Source organism: Drosophila biarmipes, chromosome 3R (genome assembly GCF_025231255.1).
Source record: "Drosophila biarmipes strain raj3 chromosome 3R, RU_DBia_V1.1, whole genome shotgun sequence".
NCBI lineage: Eukaryota > Metazoa > Arthropoda > Insecta > Diptera > Drosophilidae > Drosophila > Drosophila biarmipes.
This window is the reverse complement of record NC_066616.1, coordinates 10,105,650-10,126,928: the sequence shown is the minus strand read 5'-3', so window position 1 is coordinate 10,126,928 and position 21,279 is coordinate 10,105,650. Positions and strand designations below refer to the sequence as shown.

General features: G+C 40.7%; 2 protein-coding genes across 2 annotated transcripts; one reads left to right on the top strand and one right to left on the bottom strand.

Moving 5' to 3' along the window:
* Nucleotides 1–14,117: 14,117 nt before the first annotated feature.
* On the bottom strand, nucleotides 14,118–14,611 carry LOC108031306 (uncharacterized). The gene has a single exon (XM_017104550.2). The coding sequence runs from the start codon at nucleotides 14,548–14,550 to the stop codon at nucleotides 14,119–14,121; it is 432 nt and encodes a 143-aa protein (XP_016960039.1). The 5' UTR covers nucleotides 14,551–14,611; the 3' UTR covers nucleotide 14,118.
* A 4,574-nt stretch (nucleotides 14,612–19,185) lies between these two features.
* LOC108031214 (uncharacterized) lies at nucleotides 19,186–19,780 on the top strand. Its single transcript, XM_044094964.2, has one exon. The coding sequence runs from the start codon at nucleotides 19,221–19,223 to the stop codon at nucleotides 19,650–19,652; it is 432 nt and encodes a 143-aa protein (XP_043950899.1). The 5' UTR covers nucleotides 19,186–19,220; the 3' UTR covers nucleotides 19,653–19,780.
* Nucleotides 19,781–21,279: the final 1,499 nt, after the last annotated feature.

Sequence of the window (21,279 nt, the reverse complement as noted above, 5' to 3'; positions counted from 1 at the left end):
ACTGCGGCAATTAATAAAATGAATCCTCCTATTAAAAGTTGTAAAGGCATGTTCCTGCTTTTTATTCTTAATTGGATTGTTTGTTTACTTTCCTTTAAAAATAAAATTAAGTTAGTTTAATTCGACATTTAATATAATATGTTTAAATATGCATGCATTTGCATATTAGGATATTATGTTAATTTCTAATACTGTTTATTTTAATTTATGTGTCCATCAATTTTGTATTTAAATAAAAAAAATGCAATAGAATAGCTAAACATGCCACTGACGTTTTGAACAAATATCGTAATTAACTTTTTCTGTTTGCTGTTATTCCGAAATTAGTAATTGATTTAAATAAACACATGTTTGTTAATTAAATATAATGCCACCGAGGGGGAGTGGGTAATGCGACTTTTATATGTTCGAGTTACATTAATTAAAACAGTAGTTTTTATGACTTTGCGCTTGCCATGCTGCTTATTTTGCTCCGAGAATTTAAGCTCATCTCCGCGTTTTGCCTGTTTGACAAAGTCTTCTGCATGCTGGCGACAGGTTGTTGGTTAATTAATTCATTTATGCGCATTAAGCGGTCGTGCTGGTTGTAAGTGTTCATTAGCATTTTCGCTATTTGCATCTATTCGAATGCAATTTTCGCGTTTGTGGTAATGACATTCGCAACCATAGACGCGCTCTGGTTTTTCCTATTAGCGGCGCCCAAATGTATGCTACATTTTCATCCGGAGATTCTCAAGCAAATTGTCCGGTATTCAGCATTTGTGGGGATAAGTGCACGGAAAAAATAATACTATTTCAATTAGGAAAATAATCAAATTTGTGTTTTAGGTACTTACATTTTAATTATTATTTTTTTTAATACTTCAGAAAATATAAAATAAAAAGTGTAATTACGTGAGAATTAACAAATTTTAAACTTTTTTTACTTTCAGATATTCATAAAGGAAAAGAAATATGTAGGGAGAAACTCACAAGTTTTAAAGAAATTGAATATTTATTTTAGATGTTTACAAGTTTGCAGTAAAAGGGCATTTTTGGGTTTAAAATATTTTCTTGCATACTTTGAGACACCAAATACTACATTTTAAGGGGATTTCTTAGCCATTTTTAAAAAAATTTATTCGTTTTAAATTTGTTATTTCTATTGGACTTATATTTTGTTATACATTTTTATCAGTGCTTGAGTGTGTGTTTGGTGTATGTATGGGGGCGCGATTATGCGATTGTGTGGGTGCTGGTCCTCTGGCCCGTGCCGCCTGTCTCGGAACAAATCAAATCATCATCAAATCATGCCAAAATCGAGTTAATTCATCTCCACAGTTCATTGCGCACTAACAAATGAGAGAGGGAGACGGCTAGCATCGCGTGCGAAAGAGACGGGCGATTACCAATCGAAAGAGACGGTCGAGAGAGCTTATGCACTCGAAATACGCATTTGAATGCGGTTTTTCGGCATTTTGTCTAACGCAAAATATAAATGCATTTTGTCACCGAATGGCCAAAAGGGGGAGGCTTTCCGTAGTGGTGGTGGCGAGGAGGGGTGGTTGGGTGGTGTATAAAAATGCACGACTGGCAAACAACGCTGCGTATAAGCGATGCTTGATTGCGTTTCCGGTTTATGAAATTTGTGGTGCGCTATGCAATAATTTCTCGTGGCTTATGTGACGTCAGCCTCTGATGGAATGCCTAAATGCGAGTGTTTGAGTGAGTGTTAATATTTTGTCGATTGGCGATGGCAATATTTTGTCATTTGCGAAAGCCATTATGAATTTATTTATTATTTTGCCGAATGCTCTGTGAGCTGTTGATTGCGTTTATTTCCCCACCGTTTACCCTCCTTTTTGGCGAGGCTCTCTGTGTGTGTGGGTTTTCGTGTGATTTTCAATTCGTTTTCGGCGTACGTGTGTTTTTAGCATTTTGCGTTAGCATCTGGCAAATTAAAGTGCAGGCAAGCAGAAATTCAATCTCTCGTTTGATTCTCCCTATCCCACTCTGGCACTCTGGCAGTCGCCATCTCGCTCTTTGTACCAACTTTAAATGCGGCAAAAGTCCCTTTTTAGCCGTTTCTACATTACAAAGTAGGCCATCAACTCTTTGACAAGTTGTGTCGTGGGGAAAAAAAAAAAAAAAAAAAAAAAAAAAAAAAAAAAAAAAAAAAAAAACAAAGTGCGTGCTTACGCGTTATTATTTTGTTATCTATTCTTCGTGTGCTAATAATAGCACAGATCATAAAAATTCGGACGCTGTCTAGCGCAGTGTCGGCAGTGGGACAACAACAACAACATAAGTGTAGTGCGACAAGACTGCATTTGTGCCCGCTAGGGCACCGCTGTTCCCCTCACACTGCGCGCAGCCGTACAAGAGGGGCAATAAAAGCAGTGATTGACTTACATTCGACTTTGCATAAAATCGAGAGAAATGGCAAATACCAGAGAAACAATGCTTCTGGGCGAAGCTCTGAGAAAAGCCGTCATGGACGAGGTGATTCCAGGAGAGTTAACCCTGGCAAAAAATCTGGCCACTAGCGGCAAGCTTAACTCATATGGTATAGCAGTATCAAGCAGTAATGCAGCCTGTATCACCAGTACTCTGACAACAACTCACAGTCCAATATATACCAACACTACATCATCACCCAGCATATGCAGTGGCATGTGCTCAACGCCTATGCCTCCTAAAGCATTAAGCACTTCTATAGACTTCCCCCCTCTACCGGATTCACCCAGATGGCAAAAAATCCAGAGCCAGAAGAGGAAGGGGTCATCGAACTCACCAATAAGTCAACGAAAACGTGCCGATATTAGAAATTTAGAACCCAGTGACCCTGTGTCAGCAAACAGGTTCGAAACACTATCAGTTGATGACGATGAGATGGACTGCAATAGTGTGGACGAACCATCGACTAGCGCTGCAGCAGCGGCTTACCGTTCTCACACCGCTTCTAAGGCTAAAGACAGCAATGCACATAACAAGAACGCAAACGTACAAAGTAAAACTGATTCATCTACGGTAAAATCTGCTTCTACTGGTAGTCCAAAACCACCACCAATCGTTCTTATGGACGTGACAAACGTGAACGAACTTCTTATCGCTATCGAGGAAGTTACAAATCTTGAAAATGTTGAAATCAAATCCTCTGTGGGCTCCACTCACAGAATCTACACCAAAGACGCAAACACCTACAGGGCTGTAGTACGACAACTAAGTTCCCTGAAAATTGAATTCCATTGCTATCAATTGAAAGACGAGAAACCATTCAGAGTTGTTGTGCGAGGATTACACCATTCACAGCTCCATCATAAAATCAAAGAGGAATTACTCAGACAGGGGCATAAAGTTCTATCAATATATAACCCAAAAAGCAACAAGAGCGGTGAACAGATGAACCTCTTCTTCATTAATGTAGAAAAGAATCTAAATAACAAAGATATACTCCAACTACGATCTCTATGTCGCCAACGCGTCCGTTTTGAAGTAGCCAGAAAAGCACAAGACATAGTGCAATGTCGGAGATGCCAATCGTTTGGTCATACTGCAAGATATTGCTACAGACCTTTTATCTGTGTCTCTTGCGGTGACTACCATAAATCATCAGATTGTCCCAGAAGCAAAGAAGCACCAGCAACTTGCACTCACTGTGGTGAAAATCACCCAGCTAACTTCCGTGGCTGCAAATCCTATCAAAAATTGCTCAAAATGAACGAAAATGTACAGAAAACCCCAAAAGTGAGCATAAACAATAACTCTACACCCAAACATTATGAAAATGGAGTTTCTTATGCTCAAATAGCCAGAAATGCAAATCCAATCACGGAAAAACAAAACAAACGACCAGGAAACCTAACAAATAGGCTACAGGACGCCATTCAACAGCAACATCACTACGGTGCAAAAAATCATGCGCACTTTTTCCCAGATGTGTCACAACAGCAAAATGCACAAGAATCTAAACTAGAAATGGCAGTTGCATCGCTCTCAAAAGCTATCGAGGGTCTATACGCCATGCAAGCCCAGATGCTGAAGATGCTGGTTGCAATTAACGCGCAACTTACACAATGTCCCAAATAAAAATTCTCACCTGGAACACGCGAGGTGCTGCCGGCAAAATGACGGAAATCGGCCACCTTGCGGAGAGAGAGAATATTGACATTCTCCTTCTCACTGAAACGAAGACATCCAACCTTCAACTATTTGGATATGAAGTCTACACTTCAAATCTACCTGACGGCAGCCACAGGGGTGGAGCTGCAATCCTGGTTAACAAAAAGATCAATCACTTTCCCATCGAGCCAATCGTCCATGCTAAAGTCCAAATCGTGGGTGCCAGAATCCAAACATGTATAGGACAAATATTCATCGGATCAATCTATTGCCCTCCGAACTTCAGCTGGACTCAATCAGAATTTGATGACATATTCGCTAACTTCAACTTCCCAAGATCATTTATCAGCGGAGACTGGAACGCCAAACATCCATGGTGGGGTTCTGCGATCACCTGTCACCGAGGTAACTTACTTGCCGCAAGCGCCATCTCAATTAACGCCAACATCCTGGCGACTGGAGCACCAACATACTATCCAAGCGCAGTAAATCGAAGACCATCCTGTTTAGACTTTGCAATTTATCGCAACATTCCACACGACAAGCTAAGCATCAGAGACAGCTGGGACCTTGAATCGGACCACCTATCTCTCATCACTACATTAAAAACAGAAGCCATACAATGCACTCAACGTAGACAACTTCTTAGCAAACACACAAATGTAGCTGTTTTCAAGGAAGAACTATGTAGATCGATACGCCTTAACATTGAGCTCAACTCTGCTGCTGAGATTGACGACGCTGTAGACCTCTTCACTACCAACGTGACAAATGCGGCGAGGAGTGCAAACGTGTACACTGCAAACAATCATGGCAGAGCCCTCATACGCCACTCGAATAGAATTGACCCAAACATTGCAGAGATTCTAGTCCGTAAGAGAGCACTGAGAAGACGTTATATTCGAACGCACAGTCCTGAGGATAAAGCTCAATGGCATAGATGCGCCAGAGAGCTTCACGTTGCCATGGCTGAATTGAAAAATGCGCAATTCGAACATATGCTGACCAATATGGACTATTCTAATGATTCCATTTTTAATATGTGGTCCTTTACCAAAAAAGTAAAAAGAATGCCACAGAAAGTTACGCCTCTGAAGAACAGCAATGGTAACTGGTGTCGCTCCTTAGAAGAGCAAGTACAAACATTTGCGGAACACCTTGGCGACAGATTCACTGCGTTTAATTTCGCATCCGAGGAGGATATCAACAGAATAAACGAAATACTACAGCGCCCTTTCCAGATGTCACCTCCAATAAGACATATCCGTCTGGAAGAAGTCTCAAACATGATACGTACCCTCAAAAGTCGAAAGGCGCCAGGTCATGACCTAATAAGCAACGCAGTACTTAAAATCCTTCCCAAGAGAGCACTATTACTTATCACATTGATATTCAATGCGATACTTAGAGTGCAATACTTTCCCAAAAAATGGAAGAGTGCTAGAATCAGTATGATTCTAAAGCCAGGGAAACCGGAACAGGATCCATGCTCCTACCGGCCTATCAGCCTCCTGCCCTCTTTATCGAAGGTAATGGAAAGGCTGATAGCTTCCCGACTTATAATACACCTAGAAGACAATGATACTATCCCAATGCACCAATTCGGATTCAGAGCCGGCCACAGTACGATTGAGCAATTGCACCGTGTAGTCAATCACATCCTGAAGGCCTACGACAATAAAGAATACTGCAACGGCATCTTTCTTGACATACAACAGGCATTTGATAGAGTTTGGATCCCGGGACTACTAGCCAAAGTCAAAACAGCGCTGCCAGCCAACCTGTTTGAGCTCATCAGATCGTTTCTCACAAACAGAGATTTTTGCGTCCAGTCCAGAGACGCAATCTCTGCAAATGTTGCCATTACAGCTGGCGTTCCCCAAGGAAGCGTCTTAGGACCGCTACTGTACTCCATCTTTACAGCAGACATCCCCAAGCCAAGCTATGAAGAAATGACCTACGACAACAGCAAAATGCTGCTGGCCAGCTTCGCTGACGACGTCTGCTTTCTCAGCTCCTCGAACAGTGAGACCGAGTCTTCACAAACGCTGCAAACCTACCTCAACGAATTCGAGAAATGGGCCACGGCGAACAATATCAAAATCAACGAAAGCAAATGCGTAAACGTTTGCTTTACGTTACGCCGAAAAACAACTCCGGTGGTCCACATTAATAATGTGGACATAGAGCAAGCGACTAAGGCGAAATACCTAGGCCTCACACTGGACAAACGCCTAACCTTCCGAGAACATATTGCCAGAGTCGTCAAAATGTGCAACCTAAAGCGGAACCAATTATTCTGGATGCTAAACAAGAAAAGCAAATTATCTCTAAGATGCAAGCGGCACATTTATCAACAAATCATCGCACCAACTTGGAGATATGGAATCCAAATTTGGGGAGTGGCGGCTGCGTCCCACCGAAAACGTTTCCAAACCGTCCAGAACAAAACATTAAGACAAATCACTGGCTGTGAGTGGTTCGTTAGCGGCCAAACGCTTCACAATGACCTAAACCTGAGTCTTGTTGAAGACCAAATATCGTTCTTCTCAAGCAGGTACAACGACCGTCTAACTGCCCACCGTAATCGTCTAGCCCGGAGATTACAGGGGGCTATCCCAATTCGCAGGCTCAAAAGAAGACATTTTGGGCTGCTCCTAAGAGACTAATATGAATATATTATTTACTTGAAACTAGTCGTAATTTGAGCTACTCCTATATACCAAGTTGAAAACTAATTATAATTTATAATTAAGAGATTATTTACTTAAGAAAACATTTAGGTTAAAGGCTTTAATTAGATCTGTTCCTGGATTATATTAAATAAAGATGTTAATTAAATAAAAAAAAAAAAGCCGTTTCTCCGTCTGATTTAAATTACGAAAAGCGCACGTTTTATTGTTTGTTTCAATTGCCTGCTGACGAGCCATGGATTCAGAGATATAGCCAAAGAGCCACTTGAAAAAAATGTTCATTCAATATTTTTTGTTTCTTTTCATTTTGGTTTTCATTATAAAAAAAAGTATATAAAATATCTCGATTAATTTTTTTAGGTATATCATAAAAACCAGGTTGGTATTTTTCGAAAAAATTTACTTTTATTATTCATTATCTGTAATTAGGTGTTGTATTTCTGAAAATTAATTCAATTTATGTTTTTTTATTTTTTATCAACATTTTTAACCAAAAGAGGGTTTAATGACAGCTTGTGTAGGCAAAACTTTTAAGCTAATATGCCAATAAAGTGAAAAATTTAGTAACGAAATGATAAGATGATAACATTTCATTAACATCCGGGGTCTTAAACATTTAACCGAGCTGCCTAAAAGCATGCAATTAATCGAATTGCAGCGATATTAAGTATAAATAGCATACTTTTAGGTACGCACGTGAGTGATTTAAAATCTCTAGAGATTTCGTTGCTTTAATTTCTTGTCTAATAAAAACCGTGGACATTTTCCTCCGTGTAGATTGTGCAGGATGAGCGTAATCAGCAAATGTGCCAAACGTCCTCCAGCTTCGCCGACCAAAAAAGGTAGGGAAAACCAAATTAGTTTAATTTGTACGAAATCAAGCAAACGTATGAGAGCCAAAGAAAGCCAAAAGGAAGGAGAAAGGAAACTCTGAAGCCAAATGACGGAGAGAATGGAGGAATGGCCAAAACTGTCTTCAGACCAAATTCTATTTAGCATTTGCAAGGACTCTGGCCAGCGAAATGAACTTGGGCTAATTACTCAATGCAAATTAAAATTCATGTCAAGCAGATTGGATTATCCTCACGCAACATTTAATGTCGCACTTAGCAAATGGCCAACACAGCGAAAAGGTGAACGGATAGCAAAGTCAAGGGCGTGAAAATGCGACACCGGGGGCGGAGAAAATGAGACTGTGGAAAAGCCCAAGGAGCCATGGAGCGCTTCAGAAGGCAACAAAGAAAAATCTCTTTTGAAATGCTAATGTAAAAATTCTTTAAAGAAAATTACGCAATACATTATTTTGGTTTATTTTGCATTAAAAGTCAATTTAGTGTTAAGGTCCTGGGGAAAGGAAAAAATAAAGAACACAAAAAAGGGCATCCCGAAAAAACAAATGCCGGGAAACGAGCACAAAAAAGAGCTGCAGAGCGTAAAGCGCGCAACAGGATTGGGTCCTGCCAATTGGATGGACAGCGGAGCTGCCAGCCAGGACATTTGTCCTTCGGCGTGGGCATGACAACGCACCTTGGAACCGTCGAGCCCTCCGTCTTTACTTTGCATTTTAAGTCGGATTCGCGCAAAAGGACACGGGCCAAGCCTTCACACATACCTCGCCGGACGGCAGGTGGCAAAGTGGGCGTCTTCGGTTCCTGCCTCATTTCTCATCTTCATCGGCATTTCCAGCGGAAAAATTAACATTTTCCATTGGAAAACTTGCGAATTTTACATTGCTGACATTTTAGTCTGAAAGGATGTATTTATATAATTGTTGCAACTAAGTTCTTAAGCGTTAAGAAGTTGCCATAAAAAGCGTTTTATATGTTATGTTAATGCTAAAATGTATATATATTTTTTTTTAATTATGAGAAAGTTCATTAAATTCAATGAATGGCCACTCGATTTTCATAGGTCAGGTTGGTGTTGATAGGTGCTTTTCAAAGGATAGTTAACTCGTGTTGTAACACCAAAGAATGCATATATCTAATGCATAAATCTATTTAGTAAAAGGTAAAAATTAATTTTATCTCTTTAACATTTATTAAATATTCTTTAAAATAAGTATTATTACAGGCCTAATTTAATTTATTATTTTTGTAATATTGATTAATGACTGTTTTTCATTTGGACAGCAGTCTTTTTAGAAGCATCCTAAATGATTCCAAAATCCTCCGGTTCCCTTTAGCAAAATGAGATTATAAGCTTTTCGCATTTAACTTAACAATATGCCACAAAAGCCATTTTTATGGCTGCCTTCCACTTAGCCGCGCTTTTTTTCCAGCATTTTCGCCGCGGCTTTTCCCATTGTCAGTTTGTGTGTGCCGGGCGGTCCTTTTTCGTCGAGTGTCCTGCGTGGGGCTTTCGGCATCACCATCGCCAGTGCCATTGCCGCGGCACGCTGCCTCTGCCCTGCTCTTTATCTATTAAAACGCCTTCCAATTTGCATATTTCTGCAGCTGTAACAGCTGTCAACGCTGGACGCGACGCAGGACTTATTGTCGCAGGGATCGGGGGTCGGGGCATCGGGGAGGTGGTGGTGGCGGCTCTTAAGATAATGTCCGCCGGCCAGCGGACTCGCCACGCCGCCCGCTGTCTGGGGCAATGGAGTGAGCAAATTAAAGCCCCGGTCTGGAAACGCAAATCGGAGGGGGCTCCGGGTCCCCATTCGAGGGATACATTCTGAGACGGGCACACAGCAATGTGTTGATGGTCCCTATAATCACATACAGTAGTTTCAGCATCTACGTTCGCCGAGAAACTTGGAAAATAACTAGGAAAGTAGCATAACTAGCGAATTAATCTAAGGGAAAAAAGAAAATATTTGCTAAAAATTTGGCAAGTTTATGAAAGATTTTAAATATAGACTTTAAATAGACATCTAAATTGAATTTTTTTCAGTTTATTAATTGTAAATTCTATATTTTGCTTAACTACCTAAAAGTATGCAGTTTGTAAAGGATTTTCGCCTTTCTGAACGAATTACGAGCTTAAAATATATATTTTTGAATACTTTTATAAAAAGTTATTATTAATATATTAAAGAATTTTTAACGTGTTTATTAATTTTAATATTTTGTTCGCGTCGTATATATAATGTAAACGCAATTTAGGCTTAAAGCTCGAAGAAATTGTGAAACAAAATAGGGAAATTTTAACGTTGTCCCTTTGAACAATAGCAAATAAATCAAGAGGCATTATAAAGTCTGCGCCCTCAGTTCTTTTTGTCCGGCGTTATTTGTATCGTTTTATTCGGTTTTATGCCATTTTATTTCGTCTCTTTCGTTGGCTTGTAACGCTGTCACATTACCTACATCAAGTGTCACTTTAAAACGCATTTTTCTTTCACTTTCACCCCGCTCGGGTCTCATTTTGAAGTGTTGCTCAAAGCTGTCGCCACTTTGCCTTATCTAAAGACCGTTTCGCCCCTCCCCAAAGTCCTTTCAGATCCGTCCTGCTGCCCCGTCCAGAGGCGTCCTGGCCGTCCAAGCCGACGGATTTCGTCCCTCTGGTGGTCCCTCTTCGTGTTTGTAAACAATTCGAGGCACATTAAGTTCCAATTAAGTAACATTCCAGGCAAATCGGAGACCCGGCCTCTGGCATTTGTTTATGCTGTTGTTGCAGGGTCAGGGGAGGGGCATCAGCAGATTGCTTTGTTAATATTAATTTGTCATTAGTTTCGGGCTTACGAAGCCGGCTAGTTTAGAATGCATTGATAGGCCAAGTGGCTCTTATCACAGCCACGGCTGCGAGCTGTGTACATAGCCACTGGTCGGTGGGTCGCTCGGTTTGTCGTCCTGCCTTCAAATATCAGATAAGTTTAATGCGCTTTAAACTGTTTGGCTAGGGGCTTGCGGACAGTGTCGAGATGGGGCCGAAATCCCCCCTTCAGGCCAGGGACCCTTTGAAAACTAGGCACAACTGTTGCTCGGCCACTTTGCTGATGAAAGGGTGCGAAGGTATTTCGGTTTCCACCCCAACCGCAGCCTCACCTGCCTGCACCCGACTCAGGTTCTCATCCTCATCTAATGGGTCCAGCACTCAGAAAAAGAAAACTGTTTCAACAGAGTCTTCATGTTATTTTTGCTCAACATTTATTTTGAATTAGTTTTATGAGTATTCATTATATCTATCTGTATAATAAAACGTTATTGCAGTGTTATATTTTAGCCCATACGAAAAGCACTATAATGATGTCTTTAAGCTCCTTTAGTATATATTTCAACTACGAAAATAGGAGTTATACGAAAGAAGCATAGAATTATATATTTAAGACATAAAACAAGTTATTCTAAGTTCCTTTAATAGTTTTTTTTTTAACATAATTTTTCTTTATATAGGGATTTTTAATAGGGTTTGCTTATGTAATTCTCTCAGTGCAGTCTTTGCCTTATCTGGTCATCTGGTGAGGACCTTAGTGTTCTTTTCTTAGGTTGCCACTTTGATGGACAGATCTTCGAGCACAAGCCATAGAGACTTCATTTTCCGCACCAGGTCCTTTGCGCTGGACCAGCTTTCTTTCTGCGGCTCTGGCTGTTCTTTTTGCCGGCCATCATCTTGTTTTATTTTTATTTTCATCTGGTTTTTTACGCTTCAACACGGTCGGACTGTATGCCACATATATATATTTATATAAACACTGGCAGCACTCAAAGGCTTCGGCCTCAAGTGTCGACGTTTTTTTATTTCACGCTACTTTGAGCTGATACACATGCAAATACACACACCCACACTCATTGCGGGGCCACAAAGCGTAAAAATGTATAAAGCTTATGCCAACTGGCAACCCATTCGGCAGACTGCCTTTAGTCAGTCAGTTTAGCATAGCAAGCTCGCACCACTCCGCCACCAGACTACGCATAAAAACCAAATACATATACCTATATATATCTGCATGTTTTCAATTCAAACAGCCACGGCAACCGCAGCATGTGGCTCCTGAATAGAGCTATAGAGTGGAATATGGCTGGAAAGGAGGTGTTATCTGATTGCCATTTTAAACACAGCGCCGCTGCAGCAATTCGAGTGCAATTGGTAAAGCGCTGGCCAAATCAAAAGCGAAGCCCACTGAAAGGCGAGGCGAGCGCATAAAAGCTGAAGGATGCGATGAATGGCTCGGCGGGTCCAGTGTTTTCAGACGAGCCACTACCACTGCCACTGCCCCCCTGAAATGAGCCCCCGGCGAGTGCCCACAGAGACATTAAAAGATAATCGGCACCAAGTAGAAGCGCAATCAGAGTCCCCGAAGAGGATGAAAGACCAGCGGACACATTCCGTATTTGCCAACGGATTGTCAAAGCCAAGTTGTCAGGCGATGCGATTTTTTGGGGCCAGGGTACATGAGCTGGATCAGTCGATTTAGCTGGGAATATGCTTAAAAGAGTTCCTTAGATGGGCTGAAAAATGTTTGGGTTAGTGAATACCATGTTTAGCATTATCTAAAGAAGTCTCAAGTAGCTTACTTTAATTTCTTTTGAATTAATAAACCTTATTTAGAAGGCGTATATTTAAATGTTATTCGTTTTTTGTATAATTGAAGTAAAATATTTTGAAAAACCTAAGTCATACAAAATCTTTCTTGAACTTAATATTTAATAAGAATTTTTATTGGGAAAGGTCATTCTTTCTTACTTACGATTTATTGAAATTTAAATACTTCTCTAAGTGCCAATATTACTATAAATATTTTTATTTAGAGCAGTGAAATTATTTTTAAAAAAGTTGTATACATATATAAATAATGGTACGAAATCCGACTTCACTGTACCACAAAATTTTACAATTTAAATTTCCTGAGCACAGCATAGTTAACTGCCATTAGCAGCACATTAATATTTGCAAGTCAGGTGGTCATTAGCAGAAAATGATTATTAATTTAGGTTCAATTACAAAAATTAGATAGTCAGCCAAGAAGCCTAAACACCACAATTAGTTGACGGCATGCCGTTCTGAATTATTAAGGATTCCCACCGCACGGACATGCAAATACTGATGACTTTATTGGCCCACTGCAGTCGGTTTTCCGACGTTTTTCGCAGCCGTTTAACTGAAATAATAATTCATGCTCACGTATCTCGTTAGGGCATTCGGACATTTCCCCCTTTCTTGGTCTGTAGCTGTGTCTGTCTTCGACGTCCTGTTGCCTGTTTTTCTCATTGCGGACGCTTTTCACCGACCAACTCTTCGGCGTGTGTGTGTTTTCCTACACTGAGCGAAAGGGGTGGGCTTGGGGAGTGTAAGTGCAACGGGGCGTATGTGCAACGCAAGTCGTTTAAAAGTCACACACTAATTAAACGGCACTCGGATAATTTGCTCCACTGCCTTGCGAGTGTATGGCAATGGTATCCCATGGCATAGTGCTTACACTATCGGCAATTAAAATCTAGAAAGAAGCCAAAGCCAGCTCTTCCTGTCTGCGACGACCTCCTGGTATTTGCTTAAGCTCCTCCTCTTTATAAACGTGAATGATTGAGCTCCGGTTAGCGCCGAGCAGACCTCGGGCAAATAATGCGGTGCACCACGCTAGATTTTAATGAATGAAAGCGATAATCGCTTTCAATTGCAGAGCAGTTGGGACGCCTCAAAGAAGCGCTGGACAGTGGGCAAATAAACACCGGTATCGTGGGGCCATCAAAGCGAAACATTTGTATTGACTGCAAGGAACTGTATACCTTTATCAGAGTATAATTTTTCCTTAAAACCGAATTTTTATAAATTTATTTAAAAGAATTAAGCGGTCAAGACACTTTCCATTAGGAAAGCTTTGGGAATAAATCTGCCCGTTCCCTGCCGGAACAAGAGCAGTAGAACATTCGTAAATTTCATAACACCTTAAAATATGTTAGTTGTGTGTTAGCTTTGACAGATATCGAATCAAAAACATAACTCACCATTGCGTGATCAGACCTTAAAGGCAAACTTGTAAGAATAAGTTACAAAATAGTAAACATTGGGTTTGTCACCACTTTTTTTTCAATTATTAAGCACATAATAATATTGCAATCAAATAAACATACAAATTACTTGAAATATATAAGGATAATTACCATCAACAGACTATCAAACTTGCTTTGGCCCAAAATGATACTACACAGCAAAGTTTAACGTATGAATATTGTACTTCATAGTCACATTATTTTTTACCAATTTCTGCCCGCTTGACCACATTCACATTACTATGTCAAATAGCCAGCAGAGGGATCAATAGGTAATCCCAGCTTATTTAACCACAGCTAAACCTCCTGCAAATTTGAATACATTTTTCAAGTCAAGCATTTTGTCCAAGGGTTTTCGGTTTTCGTATTGGTTTTTTATTTCGAATAGCCACTTAAGCGAATGGGGAAAATGGACTAGCGCCGTAGATGCCGCCGGCGGTGGCACCGAAGCCGCCAATGGCCGGATATCCAATATTATAGCCAACGCCATAACCATAAGGACGACCGTAATATCCGCCCGCCAGACCCAAGCCGCCGGAGCGTATGCCGGCGTAGCTTCCATAGCCCCCGTATCCTCCATATCCTCCATATCCGCCATAGCCTCCTCCGTAGGGTCCTCCTCCGTAGAGTCCTCCTCCGTAGAGTCCTCCTCCGTAGAGTCCTCCTCCGTATGCTCCGCCCAAGTAGGGATAGGGAATTTGGCGACTCACTCGCTCGCCCCTTTCCGACTCCTCGTTGTTTCCAGACTCATTTTGCTGCAGCGGTTGGCCAACTGTTGCGGCGATTAGCAGCGCATATAATCCAAATAAAAACCAGCTACGCATTATCCTTATGGCTCCTTGAACTGTTGGTCGCTTGACTTTATCAGTGGCTTTATGGTTGCCCGCTTTTTGCTAACTGTGACCTGGCCAACTCGCGACCGGTGTCTTTATAGCCTAGAACTTTGGGCATAAAATGGAAACTTTTGTTTCGCGATTTCCCTCGGACTTCATCTGTTTGTTTTGCGGCCGCCGCTTGTTAGCAAAATTAGATGCTAATGTAAATGCCATAAAACAAACTATTAAAATATGCCAGTACCAGGGCCCCTGCCCCCAGAAACGCCAGTCCCCTAAAATGGAACAAAAAGCCAATTCATATGGCTTGCGCGCGTACTTTTGGGGGCACGCTAAGTGGCGCCCATGAAATCGAATGGCGGCCAGTGGCAGTTTAAAGAGCAAAACATTTCACTTTGCGGCGGAACCAGCTTCTGAGCAGTGCTGGCCATTTCGGATTACAGCAAGTAGCCAGATTAAAATGGGGCTTGAACCAATGAAAATGGGTTTTCACATAAGATTGCATTGGTTATTTTAATGTAATCATATCATAGATAAAAAAGAACTAAAAACAATTCATTCGTATTTAAGTTTTATAAATTGCTAGATTTAGAATTTATGGTATCATATCATATATAAATTTTGTTAAGTTTTTTTCTCTAAGTTTATATCAAAGCATAAAAAAATGTATGAAATAAGTTAAGTTTCGGTAATTAAACTTTTTAAAGAAAACAAAATGGGTTACAACACTAGCCTTGATTCCATGGATTCCATTAAACTCATTTTTGTAAAAGGTTTTAAAAAGCAGCTTAAAAGTATGCTGTTTTTACCTTAAGCATTCAAGCATTTGTAATGTGGATACCAAATGTGAAGTGGCATACTTTTGAGCTCATTTATAAGTTGCTATAGTTTCCTATTTTGACTTTAAAGTAGGGGAGTGGCGGCTGCGTCCCACCGAAAACGTTTCCAAACCGTCCAGAACAAAACATTAAGACAAATCACTGGCTGTGAGTGGTTCGTTAGCGGCCAAACGCTTCACAATGACCTAAACCTGAGTCTTGTTGAAGACCAAATATCGTTCTTCTCAAGCAGGTACAACGACCGTCTAACTGCCCACCGTAATCGTCTAGCCCGGAGATTACAGGGGGCTATCCCAATTCGCAGGCTCAAAAGAAGACATTTTGGGCTGCTCCTAAGAGACTAATATGAATATATTATTTACTTGAAACTAGTCGTAATTTGATCTACTCCTATATACCAAGTTGAAAACTAATTATAATTTATAATTAAGAGATTATTTACTTAAGAAAACATTTAGGTTAAAGGCTTTAATTAGATCTGTTCCTGGATTATATTAAATAAAGATGTTAATTAAAAAAAAAAAAAAAAAAAAAAAAAAAAAGACTTTAAAGTATGCTGCTCTGACATTGAGCATTCAATCATTTAAGTAATGGATACCAAATATTTTGTAGCATACTTTTAGACATACCAAACATACCTAAAAGATTTCCGAAATTCCCGCGGCTTCTGCGTCTGCCCCATAATTTCGTTTTTAAAAACTCAAACTTGGCTATGAAATGGCTACACGGGCCACACTGCTTCTGCGGTCAGGTGAGCTGTGTAAATGTGCTAATTTCATTTGAAGGTTAGTTATGCTATTGACCAGGCCCATTCCCATACCCCATCCATACCATGCTGTTCCCGTTCCCAGACTTTCGGCAGACGCCTCCAACTTCGGGGTGCGTAAGTGTGAATTGCTGTTAGCTGTTGCTCATGTTGTTTGCCGAGTTCGGCCAGTTTGCCAGTTTGCGAGTTTGCCAGTTTGCCGGCCAGCTTGTTTGCCTGTTTGCTGCTGTTTGGCTGCGCTGTTTGTTTTATGAACGCGGGCCGGGCCATTAACAATGCTCGATGGCTCTATAGACGGCTTGAATGGCTCTCAATTGGTTTATTGCGGTTTTGGCGCATGTGTTTATGTCGGCCAAAATCCGCCGTCTAATCCAAAGGCAAAGCTGCGGCATTTTAATTCATTTATGCAAAACGCGAAATCTCTCTCCCCATCTCCATTTCGCTGCCCAAATTTGCTTATTCAAATTTAAACGCTTTTAGCCAGTCCAGAAAACTGGGTCAATTAACGATGTCAACGTCAAAATGATGCACATTTTGCGACCCACTCTTACAGACCTCCAAAAGCCCCCGTCTTCTTCCTCGAAACCCACTGGATGGCATAAACTTCCGCATAAATTTCCCGCCGAGAGACTGCAGCGGGAAACTCAATGAGAGAAAAAGAATCTCAGACGCGGCATAAATTAAAAATACACTTTTTACTCGTCCACCGCCGACCTGGCCAAAAAGTATTTTGACTATGATTGTCATAATCAGTGGAGGAACTCGTGGGGCAAAAAAGTGAAAAAGAAACTTAAAAAAGGCCAGGCAAGCATTTACCCCACAGTATTTAACTGCCCCAAAGAACCGAATGGCGATTAGCAGAATTACTAATTTACATTGGCCAGGTGTTCAGGTGCTGGCCAGCTAAATTCAAGCTTTTGAGTGGGGTTGTTTTTACCCGGTTCTGGTTATTTATGTTCCAGCATATTACACCGAAAATGGAAATTCATATTTAATTAGAGCCCCCCACCTTTAAACCGGAATTTTCATTTTATTCTTTACGAAAGGTTCTCCTAGAACAACATCAACTTGAGTTAAATTTTTGAAAGTCTTAGTAGTAGATTTAAGTTGAAGTAATTTTTGCATTGTTGAAGTATGACATAATAATTAGTTTATACTGCACTTTCAAATCACGTGCAATGATAGAACGGTTTTACCTGTTTAAGTCCGGAAAATCTTTTCTCTCACTTTTTAATGCGAGTCCCCCTTAAAAAGTTTTTAATATTTTCTTGCTTGCATTTTGTTTGTTACTTCTTTAAAAGTTCAACACAAAGTTTCGCTTCTTCTCGGCCAGATGACTATAATGTTGTGAGAAACGTAGGCTGTCGTGTCATTTTCCTCGCCCCTGTTGAACTCAGCTGCCGGTGACGATGGTCGGCAATTGACGGATGACAGGTCAGACGGCAAATCAGTTTAATATATAAGTTTGAGCCGTAGCAGATTTATTTTAACAGCCACTTGGAGTGCATAATTAAATTAAAAGTTTTGTTGTCCTCGCTTGTTTTGCGTTCCTGTGAAAATGATACAATCGAATGGATTAACCTTGATTACATTTACCGTTTAAGTGTTTACAATTACCTGCAATTATACACTTTTAAATAACACGTTACCTTTTTGTTTTGGGCTACATTGTCACCTATTATAACCTTTCAATTAAGTCTTTGAAATTTTGACTTAATTTGTATAACATTTTATTTTTGCTTTCTTGCGTAACAGTTGAATTTATTTTAAAGATCAGCAGAAAACTCGATTTTCGTTTTATATAAATATCTGCTTGTTTTGGTGAGGGGATTTTTAAATTTCTTTGAATTTTACCTTAATTATCATGCACAAAAATAAAATGGATCGGCGATCTAGTTTCTTCTGGTTTAAAACTAATTAAGTCAAAATGTTTAATTCAATACACTCAAAAAATTCAATGTTTAAACTGTATTTCACTGTTGCAAAAGAAAATTCTTATTTCAAAATAAAGTTTTTTAATATAGTCCCTACTATTCTACACACACTTTTAGTCCGTTGCTTTAAGCATTAACATTTTTAGATATACCTAAATAAAGAAATAGATTTTCTTTCTGTGTTAGCTTTTCTTTTAGACATTAATTATATATCGTTTTCACCCCAACAACAGCTTTAAATAATAAAACAGTAGTTACCATAAATAAACGGAAAGTAGTCTTTTTTAATTTACCAATGGTTTGCGACAGTATGGTATATACGGTTTCAAATTAGAAACGGAAAGCCCGAGATGTTCTGAAAATGTGCTAACCACTGAGCAAGCTAATAACCGGGATGAGTCAGTGCGTCGGTCAAATTGAAAACGACCACACTGACGGCATTTAAATAACAACCAGTTGCGTCGACTGTTTACCCTTAGATTTTAATTAAGTCAAACAAACAAAGCAAAATACCCAATCCCCGCTGGAAAGCCTTACGAAATCTGAGAGATGAACGGAGTGGCAGAGGCCCACTTGAGCGGGTGCTTCCCATGAATACTTGGCCACTTGTCTATCGATCTGTTGTGTTGTGCTGGCCCGGCCAAGAAACTCGAATGTTTTGCGCATTTGAATAGTCCGCTAGACTCGAGTCGACGCGACTGAGGCTCTGGAGAAAGCCCGTCATCAACCGGCTGGCCACTTCAGACCTCCCATTTTCTGGGGTGTTTGCCAAAAACTTTTGGCTCTTCTGCCCGTGCTCCGTTTTTGTTGGCTAATAGGTTTTGGTTATTATTATTGGGGAGCATTATGTTTGTTGTTTTGGCCCAGCGCTTAGCCAGACAGTTAATACGGAATCGGCTCTGCCCGCAGTATTCATTTCAGTATTCAGTTTTTGGCGTAACACTCGCAACTTTGATGTTCCGCCCCGTCGAACCACTTCTACTTTTATTCGCTTCCTCTGCCGGCGTCCTACGCCGCCAGTCGATAAATTCCAAATCATATAAATTGCCCGGCCGCAGTGCAGGGGCTTCATAGAATCCATCGAAACTTTGGCGGTGATTAGTGGCAGAAGTTTTACTCGAAATGCGCACATTTCTTTGCCTCGCCGTGGCGGCCGTCCTCTTGGTCGCCGGCTCCTCTGCAGCCACATATGATCCGGCGGCCCAACTCCTGGCCGTGGATGCAGGTGTCCAGGCTCCGGCTGCCGCTCGCCAGGTTCGCCAGTTCGCAGGCGGCTTTGGAGGAGGACCAGGAGGCGGATTTGGAGGAAGACCAGGAGGCGGATTTGGAGGAGGACCAGGAGGCGGCTTCGGAGGCGGTGGTTTCGGAGGTCCAGGAGGCGGCGGTGGCTTTGGAGGTCCAGGAGGCGGCGGTGGCTTTGGAGGTCCAGGAGGCGGCGGTGGCTTTGGAGGTCCCGGTGGCTTCGGGGGACAAGGAGGCGGCTTCGGAGGAGGACCAGGAAGTGGTTTCGGAGGCGGTGGCTTCGGAAGAGGACCAGGAGGCTTCGGCCGCTAAATCCCAACCAGCAATCATCTGTGACTGACTTAGCTTAACCCTCTAGAAAAAGAATGTGTAATTAAGTGCATTGAAGCACGTTCTAATTAAGTTCAAAATAAATTAACCCCTGTTCTTGATTCACTTAACTTCCTTGTCATTTGCATGGCCCACAGTGATTGGCAGAACTATTCAGAGTTAAATGTTTGCAGAGGCACTTAGAGAACTTGACTTGGTTTCAATACAACAAGAAATTTCAATGATATTGGTAAGACTTTGTAAAGGGTTATAAAATCCAGTAATTACAAAGTTTTAAACCAATTTAAAAGCGCCTAAGAGAATGCAACTAAATGTCATGAAGGCAAAAATGGGCCTACCTTTTTAAAAGCATACTTTTAGGTACATTTTAAAAGTGTAGTTAAACCTCTAGACTTGTGTCTGGTTTGCTATAGGTTCTCCTTGAGTGATAAAGAGAGAAAATTAATGCAAACGCTTTATTTTTTCCCCTGTAAATCAGCCTTTAATTCTTTCTATCGCCGTTTGTTTGCGTTTTCCAATTTATAACAAAGCAATCCATTGAAACTTTGCCTCGGCTGCTGCCACTGGCGTCTGCTATCTAACGTGCCAATCGCGCTGGCTGGCCAAAGTCGTTTAAGATTAAACGCTTGCTGTAAAATTCCTCTTTTGACAAGCGCCCTTTTATTGTTAAAAAATTAACTTGGCTTTAAATTTACGCCTTTTGTTATCCCTTGACCTTAGCGCAGAGGACAGCCCCGCCCAGCCACCCGGCCACCCACAACCGCCCACCATACAAGGGTCATACGCCAGCATTGATAAAAGTTTTCGTTTTTTTCTCGTTGCCCCATCGCCCCTTTTCATTTTTTTCCGGCTCGTGAAAAATTTCTTGTTACTAGAACGCAGTCTTGTAAAAGGCTTTGTTAGTCTACACTTTCACGGTATACTTGGGCAACTTTGTTAAAAGAGGACTTTTTATTTTTTTCTCGCGCTTTAATGACTTTGCATAGTTGGGGTTTAAAGAATTCAACAGTTTTAGATTAAGTACTGCAGAACACAAAGTTAAATCCCCGATAAAGCTGGCAATGTATTTAGGTAACTCATTAGTTGTACAGTTTGGTGATCTTAAATTATATAAATTTAATGCAAATTTAGTCATTTGTCTAAATGGTAATTAAGCTGTCGTAAATTTGCCGGGGGCATTTTAAATTTGTTATTATATTTTGCGATATATTGGCTGAAAACTACCAGAATCTCTTACACTTTTTTAAATAAAAGTGGTAGGTAACGTTAAAAAACGTGGTTTAAAGATTATAGTTAACAGATACATTTGCTTATTTCCAGGATATTTATAATTTGTTATTTAGATTTATTTTAGATTTCAGGGGTGCGTACAGATCTTTCTTAAAAATGCCCACTTAGAGTATTAGCGGTTCGATGACCTCTTGTTTCATACTGCTTCTTTTGCTTTTGGCCATTTTGGCGGAGCTGCTCTTATCGAAATCGTGTCTCAATAAATCTGCGGCACCTTCGAATACACACCCGCCCACTTTCCGATAGCCGCCCCCGAAAGGGACACGCCCAAGCAGCTGGTGGGAAAATCGGAAAGGAAAATTCGAGGGCGAGAAAAGCC

Bases quoted from the DNA above. Each gene is read 5' to 3' on its own strand.
- LOC108031306 (XM_017104550.2), bottom strand. From the start codon at position 14,550: ATGCGTAGCTGGTTTTTATTTGGATTATATGCGCTGCTAATCGCCGCA.
- LOC108031214 (XM_044094964.2), top strand. From the start codon at position 19,221: ATGCGCACATTTCTTTGCCTCGCCGTGGCGGCCGTCCTCTTGGTCGCC.